General features: G+C 34.9%; 4 protein-coding genes and 1 long non-coding RNA gene across 8 annotated transcripts; all 5 read left to right on the top strand.

Moving 5' to 3' along the window:
• The first annotated feature begins 208 nt into the window (after positions 1-208).
• LOC120139612 lies at positions 209-1,516 on the top strand. Of its 2 annotated transcripts, none has more exons than XR_005517657.1 (4): positions 209-274; positions 510-575; positions 717-785; positions 985-1,516. It is a non-coding gene; the product is annotated as an uncharacterized LOC120139612 (long non-coding RNA). The 2 variants fall into 2 exon arrangements; XR_005517658.1 differs by having other exon boundaries at positions 260-274; positions 439-575.
• Positions 1,517-2,866: 1,350 nt separating this feature from the next.
• Positions 2,867-6,696, top strand: LOC120139609. Of its 2 annotated transcripts, none has more exons than XM_039154773.1 (6): positions 2,867-3,007; positions 4,124-4,602; positions 4,856-5,166; positions 5,269-5,325; positions 5,621-6,096; positions 6,224-6,696. In XM_039154773.1, the coding sequence occupies exons 2-6, from the start codon at positions 4,313-4,315 to the stop codon at positions 6,539-6,541; spliced, it is 1,452 nt and encodes a 483-aa protein (XP_039010704.1). In that variant the 5' UTR covers positions 2,867-3,007; positions 4,124-4,312; the 3' UTR covers positions 6,542-6,696. The 2 variants fall into 2 exon arrangements, with proteins under 2 accessions (XP_039010704.1, XP_039010705.1); XM_039154774.1 differs by having other exon boundaries at positions 2,877-3,007; positions 4,224-4,602.
• Positions 6,697-8,032: 1,336 nt separating this feature from the next.
• Positions 8,033-11,931, top strand: LOC120139659 (protein IQ-DOMAIN 14-like). Its single transcript, XM_039154822.1, has 6 exons — positions 8,033-8,463; positions 9,276-9,449; positions 9,591-10,001; positions 10,412-10,651; positions 10,820-10,948; positions 11,130-11,931. The coding sequence occupies exons 2-6, from the start codon at positions 9,375-9,377 to the stop codon at positions 11,823-11,825; spliced, it is 1,551 nt and encodes a 516-aa protein (XP_039010753.1). The 5' UTR covers positions 8,033-8,463; positions 9,276-9,374; the 3' UTR covers positions 11,826-11,931.
• Positions 11,932-16,959: 5,028 nt separating this feature from the next.
• On the top strand, positions 16,960-20,596 carry LOC120139660 (glutamate--glyoxylate aminotransferase 2-like). 2 transcript variants are annotated; one of them, XM_039154823.1, is made up of 14 exons: positions 16,960-16,994; positions 17,129-17,264; positions 17,389-17,454; positions 17,562-17,679; positions 17,870-17,951; positions 18,054-18,141; positions 18,310-18,468; positions 18,756-18,929; positions 19,021-19,152; positions 19,509-19,574; positions 19,677-19,741; positions 19,957-20,048; positions 20,134-20,290; positions 20,471-20,596. In XM_039154823.1, exons 2-14 carry the CDS (start codon positions 17,148-17,150, stop codon positions 20,586-20,588), a joined length of 1,434 nt encoding a protein of 477 aa, XP_039010754.1. In that variant the 5' UTR covers positions 16,960-16,994; positions 17,129-17,147; the 3' UTR covers positions 20,589-20,596. The 2 variants fall into 2 exon arrangements, with proteins under 2 accessions (XP_039010754.1, XP_039010755.1); XM_039154824.1 differs by lacking the exon at positions 16,960-16,994 and having other exon boundaries at positions 17,116-17,264.
• Positions 20,597-20,969: 373 nt separating this feature from the next.
• Positions 20,970-22,052, top strand: LOC120139633 (1-aminocyclopropane-1-carboxylate oxidase homolog). The gene is made up of 2 exons (XM_039154797.1): positions 20,970-21,558; positions 21,649-22,052. Exons 1-2 carry the CDS (start codon positions 21,032-21,034, stop codon positions 21,662-21,664), a joined length of 543 nt encoding a protein of 180 aa, XP_039010728.1. The 5' UTR covers positions 20,970-21,031; the 3' UTR covers positions 21,665-22,052.
• The last annotated feature ends 2,438 nt before the right edge of the window (positions 22,053-24,490 follow it).

Below are 24,490 nucleotides of genomic sequence, written 5' to 3'. Positions count from 1 at the left end.
ATTATTTTAACTTATTTTAGGGGTTATATTCCTGAATATGGTTCTGAATGCATCTTCTGCTATTATTAATTTACCTGCAGTGCCGATTCGGTTTCTAGAAAAGCAGAGTTTTATCTCTTCATTACCTCTCTCTGCATACTAAACTAAGTACTTTGGAACTGGTTTGGTTGTAGCTAATACAATCCTAATTTACAACTTTTCACAATAGGATAAGAAAGATAAGGTCAGCGAACGCATTGTCACTCTGCAGCAGCTTGTTTCTCCTTACGGAAAGGTACATATGGCAATTAGTTGTTGACATCTGAATGGCAATACAATTATGGAGTCATTATCGACATTAATATTTGACTTCAGTCGGTTGTTTCCACTGGAGGTTGCATCAAGCCTAACATCTTTTTGTCTGATAAAAACTTGAATCCTGACTTTACATTGGTTTAGTGTTAACTATGGCTTGACTGAAGTCGTCCTTCAGCATAAAGTTGCTGATCTTGCAATTTGGTTCATTGCAGACGGATACAGCTTCTGTTCTCTTGGAAGCAATGGAATACATACGATTTCTTTAAGAACAAGTTAAGGTCGTTTTTTCTTGTTGATTAGATGAATGATTGTAACATGTCTATTAGTTGGTATTAGTTGCAATTTCTAAATGCATGCTTCTACTGATCAGCAATTGGAAGTTCAATGCAATCTATTAATGGCTATGACCATGGTTTCAGGTTTTGAGTGCTCCGTATCTTCAAACCACACAGACAGATAACATGCCGGCTAGCATTAAACCGACCCAGGTACACAGAAATTACGTTATGTAACATAAAACCCTGTTTACTTCGCGTGCTCAAACATTTGTCATTCCTATTTACAGAACTGATTTGGTTCAATGTCTGTGATATTGATACACCTTTTATGTTGAAATACAACAAGAAAACATTAACTAGGGAACCATAATTCGATAGTTATTGGATCTTAAATCTGTTTTTCTTCCAGGACATAGAGCATTATAGCCTGAGAAGCCAAGGTTTATGCCTCGTTCCAATCTCGTATACTGTCAAAGTTGCTCGTAGCAATGGTGCTGATATTTGGTCTCTCATCAAGACCTCATCACCGAAATTTGACAAGGGTATCTCACCATTCAATTGACATATTTTTCTTCAGTTGCAGCCTATAGTCTTTGAACTTAACTCGAATCGGGTTTAAAAGGTAACCGACTTAATGTTGAATGCACAAAATTCCCTAATCTGATGCAAATATATATCTTGAAGCACTATAAGATAGGATGTTTCTTGGCATAAACTATTAGGCTTTGCTTGGTAGGATTCTGTATCCATAAACGCAGTATGGCACCTTCGTAGTTTCAAGCCAGTGCTTGGATTAAGCTGCATTTAGTCTTATTTGATTACGATAATTAATTTCTCTCTCCTGATCATGTTGTGTAAAATGTAAATTGATGAAGATGAATTGAATAACTACTTTTAACTTGTATTTATATGGGAAGCGAATTACATGGTGAATATTACCTAATGTTGTTTCTACACTTTAAATTATGTTGTAAATGAACATAGCTCTCAATGAATTGTTTGTGAATCGTTCATATAACGTTCGTTTATATTCGTTTATTAAGCTAATAAATGATAATAAATGAGTAAAAGCAAATATTTTATGTTCATTTAATAAATGAACGAGCACAAACTATTATGCTTTGCTTGGTAGGATTCTTTTTTGTTCACGAACAAGTTCGTTTATTGACTCATTTATAAGCTCGTTTATAAGTTCGTTTACCTAATTTTCTTTTTTAAATACCGGTGAAGGTAGAACATAGGGTGAACTTTGGAGTTCAAACCGTGAAGTCTAAAAACTTTAAGACTAGTGGTGTAATTTTATCATTTTTCTTTGAGAGTGTGCTACAAATATGTTGGTGAACATATTGATAAACACTAAATAACATGTTTGTGACATTAAAAGAACATATTTAGGAACACTAAATAAATTAAAAATGAACACCTTAAAAGAAAGACAAATAAACAAATAAATATAATATTATTAAACATTTAAATGGACACGAATTGAACATAAATCCCTTAAAAGAAAATAGGAAGAAAATTTTACCAGATTCATTAAAGCTTCTTAAGAAGTTTACTATTATCGTGATACTATTATTATTCTATATCAATTTTATTATCAAATAACACGATCTATATCAATTTTCCTTAGTTCAGTTTTCTGAATTTTACAAATTTTTTAATACTTTTGAATATTAGGAATTTGTAAATAGAATAATAATTAAAATAATATCATTGTAAGTATACATGTATAGATTTGATATGGTTTAACTCTATCAATTTTCATTGATGAAAGAAATACAAATTCCTAATATTCAAAAGTATTTAAAAAATTGAGAGTTAAATTTGTTACCATACTAAAAGTATTAATTATTACGTCCTTAAAATATTTTAAAAGATTGACTGGGCCTTTCGATACAATAATTAGAAAGTTTCAAGGGTGTCATATTCTAGGAGCCCAAATTATGTGATTGAATAAATTCTCCTCTATTTGTTCCGAGTCGAGTACTCCTTTTCTTTCTTCTTCTTCAAAATCTGATTCTCTATATTTATAGAGATTTCTTTTATCAACTATAGAACAAGATTTATTTTACATCATATTTAAGGGATTTCCCGATTCGGATCGAAGAAGTAATGTCACTCGATTATTATCAAATTGACCCCATTTTATATTTAGTCATTTTATAATTTTTTTATAGTAAGAGAACCTAACAAAACATATCTTATAATAGGAAGATATTTGCATATTTTACCCTATAATGTCATGTAACTTTACCACGACTCCATGAGCAAAAGCGGGAAGTATAATGTAATTTACAAGAGTAGACAGTAATAAGACAAAACTAAAGGTGGTTCCTCTTTAGGTTTTATTACTACAACGTTAACTTTCTCATTTCTCTTCCTCGCCGCCTTCTTTTTTCTTCTTCACTCTCTCTGCTTCTGCCTCTCTGGTACACCACTCTTTTTCTATCTCTTCAAAGATTCTTATCTGCACTCCTTTATACGTACTTTTATACTTGTATCACATATAATACGGGTTGTTTACTATTTACAGAAGGAAAGTTGGTTTTTCCCCTTCTTTTGTTTTTGTTTTTACTTCGATTGTTTAGTTTCTTGCTTCAGCTTAATGAGTTGTTTGAATCTAGCTTGGAGTATGTTGTTTTTAGCTGTTTCTACTTTCATGATCATTTCTTACTTCCCATGTATGTGGAAGCATGTATGCGTATGCGTATGCGTATGCGTATGCGTATGCGTATGCGTATGCGTATGCGTATGCGTATGTGTATGTGTATGTGAATGCCATGACCCATGCATGCATGTTGACATGAGTTTTCTCACATGATTATATCTAAATTACAAATTTAAGGAAGCTGGAGAGTTTCTTTGTGATTTTCAAGTTGCTTTTACCCCCTTCAGTTTCTGCAAAAATAAGTTGCTTCCAGTTTTTTTGGCAAATTAGTTACTGAATGCTTAAATTTGTACCTAATTATCCATTGTTATATTGTTTCTAATTCGAAATTCAATTGAACTTACAAAATCACAATGTATGGAATGATTGGAATCTGAAAAATTGAAGAACTTAGTCATCTGTTGCTAAAATTTGGAATACTTGTTAAACAAGTTCTTTCTTCACATTCAAAATTCAAGAATTGAAATGCATTTTTGAAGACAGTTGGATTTCTAAGCTTCAAATATGGTAGCTCTTCTTTATAAAATTTGCCTTATATATCTGCATAACCATTGATTTATTGTGTCTTATATGGCCATATGAAATGAGAAATGTTATGCATCTAATGGCTTTTGCATGGTTTTATACAACTTCCTGTGGGGGAATCTATAATTTCTTTTCTTTTCATTTTCCTTGCATACACAAGCAAACATGTCGTAATCGTATATACTTTCATTTCTTTTCATTTTCCTCCCGTAAGCTTCAAATATGGTAGCATTTTATACAATTTGCCTTGTATATATGCACAAACTCGCTGATCATCTTTTAGTTCCCGTGCATATTTGATTTTTGGGAGATTTGAGTTTTCAAAATTTAACATAAGCTGGGTTTTAATCAGCATGAAGGTGAACTATGGAGCAATCTTCTTCGGCGCATTGCTTTTTGGTACTATGACTGTTGTATGGCTTCTGAACAAATGCTGATGGATGTTAATCCAGGTAATAAACTACATTGTGCTGCAAAAGTTACAGTTCACAAGCAGAAGATGATTCCCTTGGATGATTTGATTGGGAAGAGTTCAAGGTGAATGATTAAGTGGGAAGAGAGCATCGATAACATGGAGATTGAGATGCATAAACAAAATAAGGCTCCCGAGAATATCGAGGTTGATATACTTGGATGCACAAATAATAATTACACCACAACAATTGAAATTGAGGATCCGGATGCAACTGAATGTTCCAGCTCATTTGCCGACACCATATCTGATACCGATAAATGTTCTGAGTTGAGTGATGCTGAAGTGGAATCCCATTTCATTGGTGATGCTGCTTTTGCATCTGCTTACCAACCGTTTAGTAGCGTGTTTCATATGAGGTTTGCTTTCTTCCCATAATGATGACCTTTTAATCATTATATATATGTTTGAGCATTTAAATAATTCGAATATGTATGCATGCATGGATGTGTATAGAGTCAATATTTGGCTACAACTTGATAAGCTACTTTCTTATTTATGAAGTGAGGAATGTCTGTTTAAAACGTTAGAGGTTTTCTATGGTAAATTCATCAGTTTTCGATTTGTTCCATCCAAATCTTGTACAAACGTTGTTCCGTACTTGCCCTTCAGGAAGAAGAGGCTGACAAATCACTGGAGGAACTTCATTCGGCCTCTCATGTGGCGCTGCAAATGGGTGGAACTGAGAATCAAACAAATAGAGTCTCAAGCAGGAAAGTACACCAGAGAACTTTCAGCATACAATCAGAGAAAGTTTTCTGGAATTGATCAATCTGCACTGGAAGGTTTTGGTTCAAAGTCATTGCCATTTTCTAGTCAGTATAACCGTAAAAAGGCCATAAAGCGGAGGAGACGAAAGAGAATTGAAGAAACAACCGATGTAGCGTCATACATGTCAAGCCATAACTTATTTTCCTATTTTGGTACTAGCTTTTCCTTTATACTTTATCATTGTTGTTTAAGTGTTTCTCTCGTCTCGCCTTAACCCCCAAGCTCAAGTGCGATTTGCTCCTAATATATTCCAGAAAACAGGAAAATCATTCCTGATGATGCTTATATTGCCGATGATTTTCCCAACACAGGTAATATCATTTTCCATTTCACTTAATCAATTTCCTGTATTTTAACTTCATTTTTAACTATTCATTTTGTAAGAAACTAGACCTATGGATCCTAGGAAATCAAATATTTCACCGTGGCTGGCTCCATTATGTTAAAAAACAGGCCGACATACTGAAAAACATGATCATATGTTAACTGTCAAATGGAAATAGTTCCTAAGGTAGAATCAGCATTTCGAATTCGGCTATGTTTTTTTTAGATTTCGGCTTCTCTTAGTTTTGACTGTGAAGTGATCTTTGTCATTGCTCGGTGCAGCTGATACAGACCAACATGCAGAATGCAATGATAAATCCGGCATTAATAATGATCAATTACTTTTCGAGTTCAGAGATGAAAATAATTCCTTGGACCAAGTCCTTAGGAAGATTGAAATCGTGCATGCTAAGATTCAAAAACTCAGGAATCAACTTGATCAAGTGATGTCCAAAAATATTTCGAAGTTTTCTTCCTCTGAGAATTTGAGCCTCCTTGCTGTTTGTGATGCTCAAACCAGCTCTGCCCCTAGCCCTACGGTTTCAGCTGGCAACGGAGACACAATATCCACCGGACCTGCATTTAACACAACTCAACAAATTTGTGAATATGCTGGAGATATAGTCATGCCCGCAAGTGCCATTTCAAGTTATGGAAAGGCTTTCCATGTTCCTGATATTATTGAAAGCACTGTTGGATTGTTGTCGTCTGCAGAAGTTACCTGCCACCAGCCACAACTGGTAGATTCGTGCGAAGATGTAAGCCCTCTTACCACACAGACTTACATGTATATTTTTGGCTTATTGTTTTGTTTGAGTTTGACTAGTCTTGATATAGTTATGGAAAATGAGAATCTGCTCATTATGATCCTGATGATATTTGCAGATTGTGGAAAATGTTCCGATACAGAACGAAGGAATCGCCGGAGATAAACAAGCTTTAATGGCGACAAACAGTCAGTCCGTAAAGGAACATCTTCAAGCCGAGAAAGTAGAAGGAGAGAGTGCCGATCCTTCTCGTGTTCCGACATCAGAACCTAATAATGCAACAGAAGACATAGCGTCTCAGGAGCAATCGATTCTGAGACCATGTCTAGCGTCGGACATCTATTTCCCTAAGAGCAAAAGAAAGCGCGGGGAACGTAAAGCCGGTTCGGTTGGTTGGAGCAGGAAACCCGCTGGTGAGCCTGATAATAGCCAGTGACTTCATTTCTGATAGTTCACTAAGCTTAGTATGCTCTGTGTTGCTAACAAGTCAATCATAAACACTTAGTAGGTACTGTAACCGGAACTCGATTTTTCGGAGCCACTGTTGTAGTTTCTGATAAACTGGCCTCAACCAACAGTTTTCATGGGGTCTGAGAAACTAATATTCGGTTCCATGACCATGATTTGCTGACACAGTAAGCTACCCCGTACATCGCAAATTTGCAATGAACTTAAATTTGCAATGAACTTTGATCGGATTGAATGACAACTCAATTCAAAAGCCGAAACAAATGAGCTCAACTACTTATAATTAGGAGTGTAAATGAATATAGTATTTCTTGAACAGTTCTTATAACGTTCTTTTATTAAGTTAAATAAATGAGTATGAACAAAATTTTTATATTCATCTAATAAATGATCAAACACATAAAAATTTGTTCGGTTCGTTTATTGATTTGTTTATCCTCTCGTTTATAAACTTGTTTACCAAATTATAATCATCGTACCATTGTCCAAAGTTGGAAGCCAAGCTAATGGTTGCTCTCCACCAATTTGTCATTTGACCATTTTCCAAGGCTTTGAAACTCTGGCAAGCCTAGGTATCCATGGTTGCCCTAGCCTTGAATCTCAAGAAAAAGAAAAAAAAAACCTTATTCGTAATAAATTATTAGGTAAACTACATATTTAATACTTAAATTGTTACTTTTATTTCGTTTTGGTACCTAAATTTTATTTTTTTCAAAATCATACTTAACATTTAATTTAAGTTTTATTTTGGTACCTTGCCGTTAAAACCTTAATGAATTGTTGTACATGACTTTTTTATGGATAAATTACACCATTCGTCACATAATTATCTTCTCATTTCTATTTTGGTTACTAAAGTTTAAAGTTTTAAATTTAATCACTTAATTTTCAAATTACTCCTATTTTAATCATCCTAATTTATTTTACATATTAATAAAATAATAATAAAAATATCATGTCATAAAAATATTAATAAAATAAGTTAGAGTGATTAAAATAGAAACAAATTGAAAGTTGAGTATTTAAATTGAAATTTTTTAAACTTTAGTGACCGAAATAGGAGTGAGAAGATAGTTGAGTGGTGAATGATAAAATTTACCCATAAAAATGTCAAATACAACAGTTCTCTTAAATTTTTAACGGTAAAGTACCGAAATGAAACCTAACCTAAATATTAAGTACGGTTTGAAAAAAATAAAGTTTAGGTACTAAAACAAAAGAAAACTAATAGTTTAGGCACTAAATATGTAGTTTACCCTAAACTATTTTATAATTACAATACTAATAGTTTAAGAGAAAATGAAAGAGTACCAAACCTAACCGTTCAAATCAGTGAGTGGCTGTCCAAATGGATATATAGTCTTCCCATTCAAGTAAAGGTGGTTGAAGTTTGGCACATTGAGTGAAAAAGTGGCCAACCCTACTCTTTTTTTATATCAATGCCATCGTCATGATCAACTGCAGTAGCCCTTTGATCATTTCTTTCTGTTTAAAACATATTCACTTCCAATTATAAATCCAACAAAAAGGTAAAAGGTGGCACACAAAAAATTGAAAAAAAAAAGTTGGACAATTTCATAACCACCAAAGCTACAAAAGAAAATTAACAAAAAAGGGTGAAGAATATCGGTTTACAAAGTTGAGAAAACATTACAGTAGTAAGTAGAAAGAAACAAAATAGAAATCCCCCACAATGTTTAGATAAAAAGGCTAGAAATAAGAAAGGTTAATAGTAACAACTATGTTGTACAGGGTCTATATGAAGGCTAGAGAGGGAGGAAAAAAGGATCTTCCATGGCTGCTGCTACTCTTTTTTTTTCTAGCTTCTTATAACTGAGTTTTTTGAAGGGTTCTTTGCAAAATTTGGAAACTTGGAGCTCTTCACTAAAGGTACATAAATATATGATTTTTTACAAGCATTTTTGTTTATATAAAGTTCTGGGTTTTTGTCAGTTATGTTTTTCATGATCAAGGTGATCTGTTTCTTTTGGCTTTGTGTAAATTATGTTCTTGGAGGAGTAGATAACATAATTTTCAGAAAGCGAGCTTTTCTATACTATAGTACTCGATTGTTAAGTTAATTTTTTTTCTGCCTTTGGATCTCTTTTGTACGAGTGTCAGACGTTGTTTTCTTGTAGCATTGTTGTTTTTTAACCTTTATACAGCAAAGAAGAATTTCAGAAAGTAAAATATCTCCAGCATTTTGAGTATTTATAGTTCTTCGAGGAGAATACTAGCTTCCAAGAAGGAAATTTTTTTGTAGAGAGCAAGTTTATGCTGATTGTCAAGGATTTCCTTACTATTATTATCATTTTATGAAAAGTGAGAAAATTATCTTCAGGCCTACGACCTTAGCTTTGGTGCCACTGGAACTGGAATCTCGATACCCAGATTCCTCTGTTTCCTTGTTGTGCTTTCTGTTCGTTCAAAGTTGTTTTAGTTTTGGTTTTTGTTTGTCATTCATGGTAGTGGATGACCTTAGTTTCAGGCCTATGACCTCCTTGGTGAGTAGTGTTGGGAATTGATCTTCTCCTTGTTAACCTTCATGCTAATTTTCTTATTATTGTGATTACAGAAGTATCCAAGTCTTAATATATTTTCTTCATTAAGAACTTTTGGATCATGAAGAGCCTGGAAATTTCCAAGTCACAAGGCTTATTACGCAGTTCAATCAGATTTCATGCATTGTTTTATGAATGCAGATACCACCCGCAGTTTAGCCCTTACACGGTTCGACCTGCCGGTTTTTCCGGTCATTTGGTTTCTTCTCATGCTTAGACCAAACCAGTAATGCTGGCAGTATGGGAAAGAAAGGAAGTTGGTTTTCTGCAATTAAAAGGGTTTTCATACCACACTCCAAGGAAAAGCTAAGCAATGTAAGTTCATATCTTAACTCTCCCATAGGGACTTTAATACTTCATCTGTGGTTTTGATTTACTATAACAATGAATGTACTGTGATTGTAGATGATCTTTACTGTTTAATGCCATCATTTTTCTATGGTTAAATCCTTCCAGGAACCAGATAAAAGGAGTGGTAAAGAAAAGAAGAAGAAAGGCCTAGGAAAATTAAGACATGGAGAAACCAATTCCTTTATTCCCCTCTTCAGAGAGCCCAGCAGTATTGAGAAAATTCTTGGGGAGGCTGAAAGAGAGCATAAAATAGTATTCAGGCCTCCTACACCTCCAGAGCAGCCGGCGACACCGCCTTTTGTGCCTCATCAATCTGCTTCTCCACATGGTTCTTCTCATAGGATTGCTTCCCCGAGGGCTGCTTCCCCTCCAAAAGCTCCTTCTCCACCGTCACTTCCACAACCTGCCTCTCCCAATGCTGCTCCACGTAAGGTCATCCGTCCTCGACCAGAACCAACTTTAAGGAACCATCATGCTTCAGTTACAAAAATTCAAGCAGCCTATAGAGGTTACATGGTAATTTTTTTTTCCGAAGTGCAAATTTCATGGAACCAACTGGTTTGAAAAGACGAGCAATGAAAAAAAATATTTGGCTATACGCTGTATTGTTAATCAGTTCAATATTTGGCTGTATGTTGTATTGTTAATCTGCCCATCCACTTTCCACCTGCTGATATTCATATAATGTAAATGAACATAATTCCCCCTAAAAGCTTATAGGCAGAACTTAAAAGCCATATGCTGTGAACAACTTTCAAATGTGCTCAGTAATAATGGGTGAAGTTTCCTTGGGCAAACAGTTAATCATATTGCTCTTAGTCGGTGATTTCATGTAGTATGATGATACACGGTAGAGCCCTTTGCATTGATATGTTTTGCATCAATGTTTGATTTCCAGATTGATTATCTTGAAGCTAATAATACAGGCAAGGAGAAGTTTTCGAGCTTGGAAAGGCCTTGTGAGGCTTCAAGGAGTTGTAAGAGGTCAGAATGTGAAACGGCAAACTACAACTGCAATGAAGCATATGCAGCTTTTGGTGCGAGTTCAGTCTCAGATTCAATCTAGCTGGATCCAGATGTTAGAAAACCAAGCACGACAGCAGGCTTGGTTTAAGAATGATAAAGAAGAGGGGAGTACCTTGTGTAAATCGTCCTTCATTCAGGCGGTAAGTTTTCATTAGTTTTATCTCTGACCGCATACGGTCTTCTTTCTAGTTTCCTAAGACTTTAGGTAACTTGATGAAACTTAGAGATTATATGTTCCTGCTTATTTGGTACATATACACTCCTTACGTTCCTGTTAGAATGAGTAACTTAGTTGAACATCGGATCAGTCTGAGGAAGGCAACGAAGACTGGGATGATAGCCTGCTAACAAAAGAAGAAATCGAGGCAAGAATGCAGAGAAAGGTAGAGGCCGTCGTCAAGAGAGAAAGGGCCATGGCCTATGCATATTCCCACCAGGTATATTTAGCACACCAATTCCATTTTCAACAGAATCAATTGGGTGGTTAGTTTCTAGACTCGTATTTTCAGCATATCTTTCGTCGAATGCTGCTAGTTGAAACAATACTTTTTCATCTCCCTTTAGTTTGACTTGTATAAGCCTAACTACCATTGATTTAAAACCTCTTTTTGCATACAGCTATGGAAAGCTACTCCGAAATCAGGTCAAGCAGGCGCAATAGACATTCGCACTCGTGAACCATGGTGGTGGAACTGGTTAGAACGTCAGCTGTCTTCTAGCAAAGCTCTTGAAGGCCAAGGCATAAAGGATTTCCAACTTACACCAACAAGGCAAAATTCTGAATTGAAGCCTAGTCCAAAACTGCCATTGAGCAGCAAGAAACATCAGTTTACGTTCGACAATATGGACACTCCGACACCGAAATCTACAAGATCAACCATGCTTCCGACTACACGACCTATGCAAACTCCACCTAGTGGAATCCTGGAAGGAAGAAGTTCAGGATTGTCGAAATATTCAAGACCAAGAGCTAGCGGAACGGATTCATCTTTAGACTTGCCCTTGAAGGATGATGATAGCCTCACTAGCTGCCCGCCATTTTCAGTTCCAAATTACATGACACCAACAGTTTCAGCCAAAGCCAAAGCAAGAGGCAACAGCAACCCGAAGGATATGTTTACGGGTACTCCGGGAATTGAGACGTCGAACATGAGGCTTTCATTCAAGTGGAGCAAAGGGTCTTTGTTTTCAGGCAAGGATTCAAGGGGTCTAGATAAGAACCAATCACTTCAATCTATAGGCAATTTGAGTGTGGATTCAACCGTTTCAATGCCTGCAACGGTTGGAAGAAAGCCATTTAACCGATTTGTTTGATCTTTTTATTTTTCTTATTTTTGTTACCTTTGATTATTTCATTTTGGTGTTTATCTTGAGTTTATGGTGCTATGTTGAGTTGCAAAATTTACTGATTGTAAGATAACGATGAAGATGATGATGATGATAATAATAATATATGATATGATGGTTTGAATGTCACGGTATTTGTGGTTTGGTAAGCTACTATAGTAGGTATCTTACTCTTTGTTTTACTAGGTAGGGTGAGAGATTTATACTACATACCTTTGCAGTGTGAGTTGCAAAAAGTTTAAAGAAACATTAAAACAAAAGTTAAGAATTCCGAGACAAGAGTTAATTGCATCATATACCCCTAAATAATCTCTCATTTTAAATTAGTCCCTAAACTTTTAAACAATCCTATTTTATCTTTAAACAATGGATATCATTCTATATTAGTCCTCAAACTTTTGAACATTTCAATTTCATCCCAAACTATACGCATATACTAATCACATCCCTTGTTAATAAAATCGTTAGGTTGAGTTCTATTGTTATATGATTTAAAAAAATAAAATTTAGGTTAAGCTATGGTTGAAACTAATTACATATTTGGATGAAATTGGAAGATTCAAAAGTTTGGAGATCAATTTAAAATGAGGTTTATAGTGTAAGGATGAATTTGGATTACTTAAAAGTTTAAGGACTAATCTAGAATGTGATTCATAATTTGAGGATAAAATTAAAATATTCAAAAATTTAAAGACTAATTTAGAATGAAAGTTATAATTTGGGGACACATGATGCAATTAACTCCGAAGACTCCATAGGAGCCTTCCAATCCACCTTCCACCATTGACATATTTTGGAACAAAAACAGCTCATCAAATTATAATCCACAAACAAATGATTCGAATCTTCATGCTTGTGTTGCACCTTCCATCATGTAATTGCAAGCTTCCCAAAAATAAAAAAACCTCTAACAAACGGGCAACGAGAGATAGACATAGGGGTATTAGGGTATGAGAGTATGGTAACATTTCTTAAAAATTTCAAATTTTTTTAAATGTTAGATATTTTCTTTATATTTTTATTGATTATTTTATTTCATACTCTTAAATTATTATAGTTTTACACCCCTAAATTTTTAGTATAACTTCTTAAATACATAACTCTAACATAAATTTCTGCATCCGTCCTATGTTCAACCAAAGTGATATAGAACTTAAGTTTATTGTTGAGGAACAATGTTCACTTACTTTGAACCCCAAATTCAATTGGACACAATAAAAAATGTTAGATTTTTCTTAACATTTTCGGTTCAACCGAAAATATTACATTCTTTATAATATTTTTAGTTGGCAACCAAAAATATTATCTTTTTTGTAACTTTTTAGATTCAGCCGAAAATGTTAGTAAAAATATAACATTTTAGATTGCGCCAAACCTAAAACGTTATGATTTTTATCACATTTTCGGTTGTGTCCCAAAGTTGTTGTTTTTTAACCTTAAATTAGACTGTCGTACAACAAAACTACTTGTTTTCCTTATGTTCATTTGATATGGATTTTGAGTGAACCTAAGTCAATGTGTGAAGCGTGGGTTGGAAGGTTGATGTTTAGAATGGGGTTTTGTAAAATTTTATTCAGAATAATTGATTAATAGATCGAATATCGATGATCAAATTAAAAATAATAAATAATTTAACTAAATAGATTTGGAAAGTCGTTTCAATTTTTAATATTTTAAGTAGTTAGAGTTAATTACACACTATGCACATTAAAAGTTAAATTAAAATCGAAGCAAAACAACATAAAAAAATCAAAAAAAAATTATACATATAAAGAATAAGATGGATATGATACAAATATTGATAAACATTCATTTATTTATTAAAATACATGTGCCCTTAAGTCATCCATTCGAGCAACCCGGTGTAGTAGCGGTAAAATACTCGTACATTAACTCAAGGCATTAGTTGCTTGTCGATTATAGCTTTCCTTGAATCCTTATAAAAATTAGAGTAAAGTATATAAATAGTCACACAAATTTTTAGGATGCTTACATTTTGGTCACCAACTTTTAAAATTTATAATACAACCATCAAACTTTTAATTATTTTTAGTAAGGTCTCTGTCGTACTCTCCCGTTAGGTTTTGTTGATGTGACACTTAATTGTCGTTAACCTCCCATTCTCATTCTCCTTCTTCTGGTACTGGTAGTGACAATCACTAATGACTGACAACGGAGATCAGGGATGGATGTTCGAATAATTTTCTCTCGATTTGGGACAAACAGTGGACGGTGAGTATAAATCAAGGGTTGGGGTGTGATCGGGAGGTGACGTCGGTGATGATGGCGGTGTGACCCACCGCTGACCGGAGGTGGGGTGAACGGGAGAAGAAGAAGAAGGGGGAGGGGGTTAACGGAAGTTAAGTGTCACGTCGGCAAATGGTTAAGACATGGACCTTACTGCAAATGATTAAAAGTTGAGTGACCAAAATGTAAGCGTCCTAAGAGTTTGAGGACTATTTATAAACTTTACCCTAAAAATTATACTTAAAACTTCATCAACGCATTATAAATAATGAATCAATTGAATTAACTTAATGATTAAAAGAATTGTTGTTCTCTATTGAGGACCTGAGTTTAAATAATTACGTCTTTAAGGTGTGTGTTATTTATTATTAAAAGAAAATATGAACGAACCCTAATCCTTTCTATCCCATCTAATTTTCATCTAAGAACCCATAGAGAAAAGAGATTTTTATTTAAAAACCTAGATTCCATACAAAAAACCCGGACATAAAGAAGAAAAAAAAGGGAGAAAACCCCCTTCGTTTTTAGAGAGAGAATGACTTCTGATTTGTTTTGATTTTGTTTAAATGAATCAAATGATATAAAACTGCTACTATTTGTTCCCTTTTTCAAACTTTATTAAGTTCAATTAATTAATTTAATTTGGCAGATTAAGTAACGATTCGAAAGATTAATAACATTAAGAATTCCGGAAATGCCACATGTATTACAGTTGGCTGACTGATATAGTTTTCTTGAATTTTTTTAATTGTCGTGTCACACATCCGTTAATGGATTAACGGATATTAACATCTGAGGGACCATTATATATTAAATCGATAACGTAAGGGATCAAACTCACTTATTTTTTGAACCAACGATCAAATTTAGTCAGACCGAAAATGAATAAGACTATTTGTACAGTTGATCTAATGAACTTAATGTCACACACAGGGGCATATGTAGGCCTATGCTTATCTAGGCCATGGCTTACCCCATGCTCAAACGGATAAATTACTTATTTAGTAAACTACATATTATTTACCTAAATACGCTTAATTTTACGTTTTGATTTTGTTTTGGTCAGTCGTCTTTAAAAAATTAGCGGTGTTGTTGATGTGTCACCATAAAATAATGTAATATCAATATTGAAAAATAATTAAAAAATGTCACATTAACATCATTGCTAAGTTTTTAACTGTAGGCGATCAAAATAGAACCAAAATGTAAGGTTGCGTATGATTTTGAAAAAAAATAATAGTTGAGTGACCGAAACATAAATTAAGTAATAATTGGGTGACCAAATAGTTAATTTACCCTAAATTAAAAATATGTATGGATTACGTTAAGAAAATTATATTGATCCAATTAATGATTTTTTTCTAGATTTAATCTATATATATAATCATCATTATATTTTTAAATTAAAAATATATATGAATTATTTTAGATAAAATTTTTATTATATTTATATTAATCCAGTCTATATATATATTTTTTGATTCGCCGATCTCACAAATAACTATACTACAGTAAATGCATTCATGACATATGCATGTCGATGAATATAATTTGTGAAACAATGCTATTTATCAAATGAATTCCCAAAACATGCATATTGACACCAAGGAGATGCCCGGTGTCACGTAGTTCGAAAACACTTCACAACTATACAAATAAACATCATGGTGTAGTTCAATATCACCATAGCATACGATATCACACTCCACAATTTGATAAGTTTTGATGTGTTTCCAAACTTCATTATAAGTTTTGATATGTCAAATTTTTAAAATTTGCATTTTAATCTCTTTTGATGATTTGAAATGATATGATGCTTCTTCGGCATGAAGCACATTATAAAATTATTATAATATTTAAATAATGAAAGTTAGTTTTAGAATAATGTGTCAAAATAAATTGAAAAAATCGAGAGTTAAATTTATTATTATATATGTAACATGTTTTTTATGGTCTAAAAAGAAATCAGATCGAAAATACTATCGAGGAACACAAAATCAAATTATCTAATCATATGTCATACATTGATCATACCTTGTCACACAACATAACATAGGTCATATCAAAGCATTTTTAAACTGAAAAATTAATCAAGTTTAAAATGATAGCTTATTTAAGGACCAACATATTATTATCAAAATATTCAAGAGTTAAAGTGTAATTTTTTAAAAGTTAAGAAATTAACTCATAAAATTCAACTAAATCAAATTCAATGAATGATCATCTCAAATATACATTTATTCATGTTATTACAAAGTATTTTTTTATGATTTAATTAAATTTTAAATTTTAATGATTTAGTGGTAGAGTGATTTAACTAAATCACGTCATAGTAAAAAAATAATTAAATATATCTTGTGATTATCTATGTTTTTTTATGATTTAAGGGTGGAATGATTAAATTATAAATTTTAATGATTAAAATAGAAATGAGTGTAAAATTGAATAGTGAACTTTATAGTTTATTCTGAAAACGAATACAATACTGAACCGAAAGCTTTAAAAGAGAATTTCTGCTCAAACTAAAACGTGGAAAGGTGCCTTTTGGTGTCAACTCCAGAAAGCATAGTTGGTGCATGTTCAACATTTGTTACCTTCATTTTCAGAACCAAATATAATTGCTGCATGTCAAACATATGTCCACTTGTTTCTTCTTTTTGAAATAATCCATTTACTTACACTCCCTTGCTCTCAGCCACTGCCTTCTTCTTCTTCATGCAAGTAAAACAACTTTTGTTTGTATTTTGCCCTCCCCCCAATATGAAAAGGCTCCGACACACTCTACATACACAAAACTACTTATAGAATTCGGTGCATGGCCCTTTCCCCAACGTCATAGCTTCGTTTATAGTGCCTTCCTGTGTTTCACTTTCCTTTTGAGTTCACGGGGTAAGCTCTTTTCAGTTTTCTGATGGTTCATTATCACATATTACTGATTGGGAACAAACTAAGAATTTACATACAAAATCATAATGTTGAGTTCGATTCATTCTTAGTAGTTTTCTTGCAGGTTGAGTTCCAAGTTTATCGAACCTGGACATTATGGGTGTTAAGGCATTAGATTACGAGTCACTGAATGAAAATGTGAAGGAAGTTCAATATGCAGTTAGAGGTGAGTTGTATCTTCGAGCTTCTGAACTTCAGAAGGAGGGGAAGAAGGTACGTTTGGCTTTAGTTCAGTCTTTTGAGTGTTTAATGTTGGTTTAATTATCTTTTTTCCCCACATATATTGTTCTCTCATGTGTAGTAATTTGTTTTACTGCTTTTAATTTGATGTCTGCAGATTATTTTCACAAATGTTGGCAACCCTCATGCTCTTGGACAGAAGCCGCTGACTTTCCCTCGTCAGGTATATGTTCTATTTATTCCAATTTTTATCTGTTGGGAAAATTTTGTGCTGTGCTTGTGCATTCAGTTGCTAGTATCATGTTTAAGTTGAAAAATGTGGTATTGCAGGTGATTGCTCTATGCCAGGCTCCATTTCTGTTAGATGATCCTAATGTAGGACAGTTGTTTCCTGCAGATGCAATTGCAAGAGCTAGACATTATCTTTCATTGACTCCTGGTGGTCTAGGTACATCATCATGTTATCTGTGGGAAAATAATGGTCAAACCACCTAAAATACTCGAGAATTCTCTTTAATATATATGTTTGTTAAGTATTGTACTGCAATATAGTTGATTTAGGAAGAGTTCTCAGAGTTTAAAAGGTATGAATATGGTATGCAATATAAATAGCTTGTGTTCCTTCACTATATATCTAGGTGCATATAGCGATTCCCGAGGTCTTCCGGGCATAAGGAAGGAAGTCGCCGAATTCATCGAAAGGCGTGATGGATATTCTAGGTGACGATCAGTTGTCATCACTCATAATATCACAAAAGAATTCTCATTTTTTCTTCCCAAGTGGTAAGCTTAGTTTGCACTTCATTTACCAATGGTATGCAGTGACCCGGAGCTCATATTTCTCACGGATGGTGCCAGCAAAGGCGTGATGCAGATTTTGAATTGTATTATCCGTGGTCAAGGGGACGGGGTAACATGTTTTGCTCATCCATTTTTCTAGAACTTGCTTTCACCATCTGTATCATCGTTTTGAATCATCCTAGTTCAATTTCTTCTGGCTTATATAGTACAGACTACAGAGATTTACCATCTTAGTGCATAATGCTGATATATTTTTGTTAAAATTTTGTATTTCCAGGTTTTGGTTCCTGTCCCGCAGTATCCGCTTTACTCAGCTACTATCTCTCTCTATGGTGGTTCTCTTGTTCCATACTATCTGGAAGAGTCTGCAAACTGGGGTTTGGATGTTAATAATCTTCGTGAATCAGTTGCACAGGCTCGCTTTAACGGAATAACAGTTAGTATGCATTATATTCTTCTTGTTCCTGAAGGAATTTGAGAAATAAGGTCTGAAACTACAAAGACATCACAATTAGATGAAATAAATGGATTGAAAGAACCTAAGTAAGACTCTTAGGCATACATAATTGTTATCTTCTGTACTACTCGTTGAAACTGTTTGTTACATTTTGATTTTCCCATCAGGATTATACTACTGTAGCTATCTTTATTCTGGCATGAACTTTTCTTTCCCTGATACATGCCACAACAAGCTGAATTTGCTTTTTGTTTGTATATGACCAGGTTAGAGCAATGGTAATCATCAACCCCGGCAACCCTACCGGTCAGTGTCTCAGTGAAGCAAACTTGAGAGAAGTATTGAACTTCTGTCACCGAGAAAACTTAGTTTTACTTGGAGATGAGGTTTATCAACAGAATATATACCAGGATGAGAGACCCTTTATAAGTTCTAGAAAGGTAGATGCTATTTTGCAGTTACCTGTTAGATCGAACTGGCATGGAGTTTTAACATTTTTATTTGCATATTTTTCCTTTGTACCACTGGAAGGTTTTGATGGATATGGGGCAACCCATTAGCAAGGAAGTCCAGCTTGTTTCTTTCCACACTGTATCTAAAGGATATTGGGGTGAATGTGGGCAGCGAGGCGGGTACTTTGAGATGACCAACATTCCTCCAAAGGTTTGTGCCGTCTTAACCAGCCTAATGATTTTCATGTTCCACGGTATGAGCCGAGAATTTCTCCCGATTTCCCAAATGTCGATAGGTGATGAAATGTGAAATAATTTTAGCACCATCACTATTGAACTTTCATGTTAAAATGAAATCCAACTGAATTGGAGCACATTATAATTCAAGGTCATGTGTCATATAGAAGAAGGTATTAGACATGTAATTGTTCCAACATTGATGTTATCTGCAAATGGTAAACTTGTATGATTCTTCTTACCTAATGTAGGACGAAATTCTGTCATGATTTATTAAGATTATTGAACCGATTTTCAGTTCCCTTTTGCTTTTGTGATATTTTATTTCAGACAGTTGACGAGATCTACAAGATTTCATCAATATCACTCAGTCCAAATGTTCCTGCTCAGATTTTTGTGAGTTATTGTCATGCTAATTTCTGTGAAATTGGACACTTCATTGTTACAGTTCTAGTTATAGTGACGGTAAGGTAAGCAAGCTTTCTCTTCTCTTGACAGATGGGATTGATGGTCAACCCACCCAAAGCTGGAGACATTTCATATGAGCAATATGTTCGGGAAAGGTAAGCCTTTTAAGACGAAGTTTGTAAAGATTTTGTGCGAACATAATTAGCTTCATTGATCTCGGTAGATACACCTTTTTAACGGTTTAAAATCTATGGTACATTACTTGAAAAAGAATGTTGGTTTGAGCATTGGGATGTTGAATTTCACTATGTCATGAAGAAAGAGATTTCTCCTTTAGCTTTTTAATCAACAATGCCATTTAAACTTGCAGCAAAGGAATCCTTGAATCCTTGAGGAGAAGAGCAAGGATGATGACCGATGGATTCAACAGCTGCAAAAATGTTGTTTGTAATTTCACTGAAGGTAAAATAGTTGTTTCTGAACAGAGAATGTCAAATCTTTCCTTCTTGTGTTTCTTACTCTGGATCTTTCTTGTTGAATCATACAGGTGCCATGTATTCTTTTCCTCAGATCCGTTTGCCTCCGAAAGCAATCGAAGCATCCAAAAATGCAGGAAAAGTTCCAGATGTTTTCTATTGCCTCAAATTATTGGAAGCAACTGGCATCTCCACTGTCCCTGGTTCTGGATTTGGTCAGAAAGAAGGGTACTTCTCCATTCATTTTTATTTTCATTTCATCATTCCTGTTTTCTTTTGCGAAAGCTGTGACACCCTCGACCTAGGTTAGAACCTGAACTTATAGATTAGTTTATGCTTAAGTTCATAGGTTCTTCTAATCTGCTTCAAACAAGTTCGTAGCTAGTAACATGTGTTATTTCCGATCAGGGTCTTCCACTTAAGGACGACTATTTTACCGGCCGAGGAAGACATGCCTGAAATCATGTCGAGTTTCAAGAAATTCAATGACGAATTCATGGAGCAATACGAAGCTGTTAAAATCTGATATGATGAATTTGTATCTTTCCTCAACTTGGAAGTAAGATAATTATGTTGTATTTTAAGTCCTACTGTTCTGTTCCTTGGTTTATGTATGCTGTGCTTCAATAAGACCATACTGAATTTTCTCTATTGTAAAATGGCAGTCAATCTCTATGCAGCAACTCTCCTTTTTGTAACCTTTAAATTTACCCTGATCAAAAAATTAATTAAATTTCAAATTTATCACATAATTTTATTCATGTAAATATCCAAATTTGTCACTTTTCCATTAGTTTTGGATAATCACAAAATAATTCAAGTTATGTCACTGTTCTCCCAAACATTTCAGTCATAATCAAAGTCTCCCTTTTCTAAACGTGTAAAAAGATGAGGGGTAGGTCCTAACACTTATCTTCCTTGACCGGAGTTCCCAAGTCATCGAAGAACTCCATCAAAAACTGGAGAAAAATGGCATCCCAAGCCTCAACAGGTTACAGCAGAGCTAAGGAGCTGAAGAAATTCGATGAGACAAAAGCCGGTGTTAAAGGACTTATAGATGCCGGCACAGTAAACATCCCCAAGATGTTCATACGACCAGCAGAGGAGCTTTCCCAGGAGGTCATCATCAATTCTACACACACAAACAACAACATCCAAGTTCCCATCGTCGACCTAAGTGGCATGGAAGTCGATAGCCGGCGTAAGGAGATGGTGGACCAAATTAAGATTGCATCAACAGAGTGGGGTATTTTCCAAGTAACCAATCATGGGATCCCTTTGAACGTGCTGGATGAGATGATAGATGGGGTGCGTATGTTTAACGAGCAAGATTTGGAGTTGAAGAAAGAGATGTACAGTCGTGACACCACAAAGCCAGTAAGGTTCGACTCCAACACTGATTTGTATACATCAAAAACTGCTGATTGGAGAGACACTCTCTTCCTTTCTTCCTTCCGTTCTGATCTTGACCCCAGCAAAATCCCAGCAGTGTGCAGGTATATACAAGTAAACACACACTGTTAAAATCTTTTAATCATATATGACCAAATGAATTCGTTGTTCAATCTTTTGAAAATCAACCATAGAGTATGTAAAGCATAACAGAAGGTTAGGAGAAACGTTGTTCGAGTTGCTGTCGGAGGCACTCGGACTCCGATCAGACCACCTCGGCTCGATGGGGTGTGGCAAAGGGTGTAGCATCGTGTGCCATTACTATCCGCCTTGCCCCCAACCCGAACTGACTTTGGGAGTGAAAAAACATACGGATCCAGGCTTCTTGAACGTGCTTTTGCAGAATGAAATCAACGGTCTCCAAGCCCTTCACAAGGGCCAATGGTTAGATGTTCACCCCACTCGAGGGGGACTGATTGTAAACATCGGAGATCTTCTTCAGGTCATACAATTCCATATTCTGATTTGGTTGAGATTCTTGTTTCCAGATAGCCACTAACTCATAAGTTGTTTATGGCAAATTATATCAAATGACAAGTTGAAGGTGTGAGGCATAGGGCAGTAAACAAGAATGCAGGTCCCAGAATTACAGTGTCGAGCTCTTTCTAAGGACATGTTAGCTTGCTTCACGAAACGTTCAGCTCAATCAATGAGTTGACATCAGAGGCTGATCCTCCTCGATACAAAGATGTGTTAAAGGAATATTATGCCAGATTTTTATCAAACTCAGATGGTAAGTCTCTTACCGATTACTACAAGATGTGAAAAAGTAAAGTAACCCCATCGATGGCCTGGAGGAGTTTAAGCGTTGGTTGATACGTATGCAAGATGTGGGTGTATTGAAGTTTTCAAATGAAATGCTGAGGGGTTGAAGTCGTAATAGAATATTGAAATGTTAAGGGTTATTTTTATAATTAGGACAAAACTAAAATAAAGTGTACGTAACACCCTGAATTATGAACCATAATTTTTCTAAGTTCAATGATCAAATTTTTTAAAGGGTTTAAATATTAATTTAAGTCATTGAGAATATAATCATATTCGATTGAGTTCATTTTATTCGAGGTTGGCTTAATTAAAAATTAAATTGAAAACTAAAATGTAGTAATTGATGTTTAAAGACCAATTTGAAATTGAGGCAAATGTGGAAACTTTTCATATCAATTATTCCAACAAGTGAACTAGTGGAATTTGGTAGAGAATTTTAGTATAGGTGTCGAGGAAACTTGAGTTATCAATTTGAGACATATATTAAAGTTAATTGTATCTTAGAAAGTTAATAATAATATTTCTTTTATTTCATTTTGGCGAAACCTAATTGGAAAGAAAATTCTTTCATCTTCTCTAAATTGCTTTTGGGATTTAGGATTTAGGCTTACACTGAATATAATTATGAAGGATTGGAAAAAAGATTTAGGGATAAGACTTACCAATCAGAGAAAGGGAATGTGGGAATACTGTAATCAAGGGTATGAGGGTATCCTGACGCTCGTTTGGGACGAATACATGAAGAGGTTGAAGGGGTGCGACGCAGTGCACGAGGGTGCAGAGAGGTACTATCGTGGCTTGGAATGTTGAACGTAGGGTATCGGAGATAAAAATTGTTACAACCTGAAAAAAAAAATGATGAAAATTTATTTAATTTGGTGAAATTTAAGGGCTAAATTAAAAGTTTTCAGAATTTATAGGCCGTTTTAGAAGTTGAAGAAAATTCAGGGACCTAATTCTAAATTTACCCATTTTGTGTCGACAGAGAAAAAAAAATAAATATGTTAACGTATGGTTTCTGGTTTCAAACCAGAAACAAAAACTAAAATTTCCACCCATGCCAACCCTTCTTCTACAGTCAAATTCGTCGTCATCCGGCCGTTCCATCTCGCACCACCACTCCCGTTTGGTTCGTCGTCGACCGGTGAACAAAACCTTGCAAATCTCTCGTCGTGAAACATCATCTAACGCCGTGAATTTCGACTCGAATTTTTGAAGTTTTTTTTAACCCCACCGTCGTGAAAATTGTCGATTCGTCGTTGATTGTTGCTCCGTTTTCAACACCTCCCGCACCATCGTGTTCCTTGCATCGTTCCGAGCCTACCAGTGTCGCTTTTGTCTCCGTTGTCACCGACATGTGAAGGGGTGAGGAAGATAAAGTTTATGACGTTTTAAAATCGAGCTCTCCGCCGTTCAAAATTATGAAACGAGCTTGGTAAGTGACTCAAAATCCCTTAAAATAATTTTAGAAATTTTTGTGGAATTTTCCGACCTCCTAGTAAGCCGCACGCGCCGCCCCCGCTGAGTGGTGGATAGCCTGTAATGGGCTGACCGACCTGAACCGACCCGCTGACCCGCCCCGCCTAATGACCTGATTTGACCGCCCATTGACCGCCATCGTTGACCATTAACTTTGACCAAAAAGTCAAAATTTTCGAAAAGTCCTATCTTATGTTTTTCGACATCCTGAGTCCGATTCTGAAGTCAATTTTGCCAAATTCAAACCCGAATTGACTCGTAAACCCGAAAAATGCATATTATTTAATTGTTTTAATTTAGTTAATTGAATTAAATGATCAATGACTAATTATTGTTATGGTATGTTAAAGGTACTTAGGGATCTCCTGACCGTTTCACTGCTCGACCCGGTTCTTCCCGATCCGCTCTTCCTCGAGAGGCCGTGAATACACGTATAGTTCTATAACCCTAGTAGTTATTATGTTTAGAATATTATTCCGAATATGACCATGTTCTGATATGGCTTAGGTTCCCGTTAAGTTGAAGAGCCTAGTGAAGCTGGTGTTCGATAGATCTTCCGGACTGACCCTATTATCGAGGTGTGTTCCTTGTGTGCAGTATAAATGTTTTAAATATCTGTTTGAAATCTCATGTGCACATGAATGTTTTCTCTGATTTGAAATATAATGTTTGATCTGGTTTGACTACTGTATGATTTATCTGATTTTCGATTTACTGAAATGTAAAGCA

Source organism: Hibiscus syriacus, unplaced genomic scaffold (assembly GCF_006381635.1).
Source record: "Hibiscus syriacus cultivar Baekdansim isolate YM2019G1 unplaced genomic scaffold, ASM638163v2 tig00110764_pilon, whole genome shotgun sequence".
Taxonomy (NCBI): Eukaryota; Viridiplantae; Streptophyta; class Magnoliopsida; order Malvales; family Malvaceae; genus Hibiscus; species Hibiscus syriacus.
The sequence above is the reverse complement of the archived record's forward strand: the minus strand, read 5'-3'. Positions and strand labels throughout refer to the sequence as shown.

Coding starts and splice junctions, on each gene's coding strand:
- LOC120139609 (XM_039154773.1), top strand. CDS start 4,313: ATGATTAAGTGGGAAGAGAGCATCGATAACATGGAGATTGAGATGCAT. Junction 5,167..5,268: donor TAACTTATTTTCCTATTTTG/GTACTAGCTTTT, acceptor AATATATTCCAG/AAAACAGGAAAATCATTCCT. Junction 5,326..5,620: donor CGATGATTTTCCCAACACAG/GTAATATCATTT, acceptor TGCTCGGTGCAG/CTGATACAGACCAACATGCA.
- LOC120139659 (XM_039154822.1), top strand. CDS start 9,375: ATGGGAAAGAAAGGAAGTTGGTTTTCTGCAATTAAAAGGGTTTTCATA. Junction 10,002..10,411: donor CAGCCTATAGAGGTTACATG/GTAATTTTTTTT, acceptor CTAATAATACAG/GCAAGGAGAAGTTTTCGAGC. Junction 10,652..10,819: donor AATCGTCCTTCATTCAGGCG/GTAAGTTTTCAT, acceptor ACATCGGATCAG/TCTGAGGAAGGCAACGAAGA.
- LOC120139660 (XM_039154823.1), top strand. CDS start 17,148: ATGGGTGTTAAGGCATTAGATTACGAGTCACTGAATGAAAATGTGAAG. Junction 19,153..19,508: donor TGACCAACATTCCTCCAAAG/GTTTGTGCCGTC, acceptor ATTTTATTTCAG/ACAGTTGACGAGATCTACAA. Junction 19,575..19,676: donor ATGTTCCTGCTCAGATTTTT/GTGAGTTATTGT, acceptor TTCTCTTGACAG/ATGGGATTGATGGTCAACCC.
- LOC120139633 (XM_039154797.1), top strand. CDS start 21,032: ATGGCATCCCAAGCCTCAACAGGTTACAGCAGAGCTAAGGAGCTGAAG.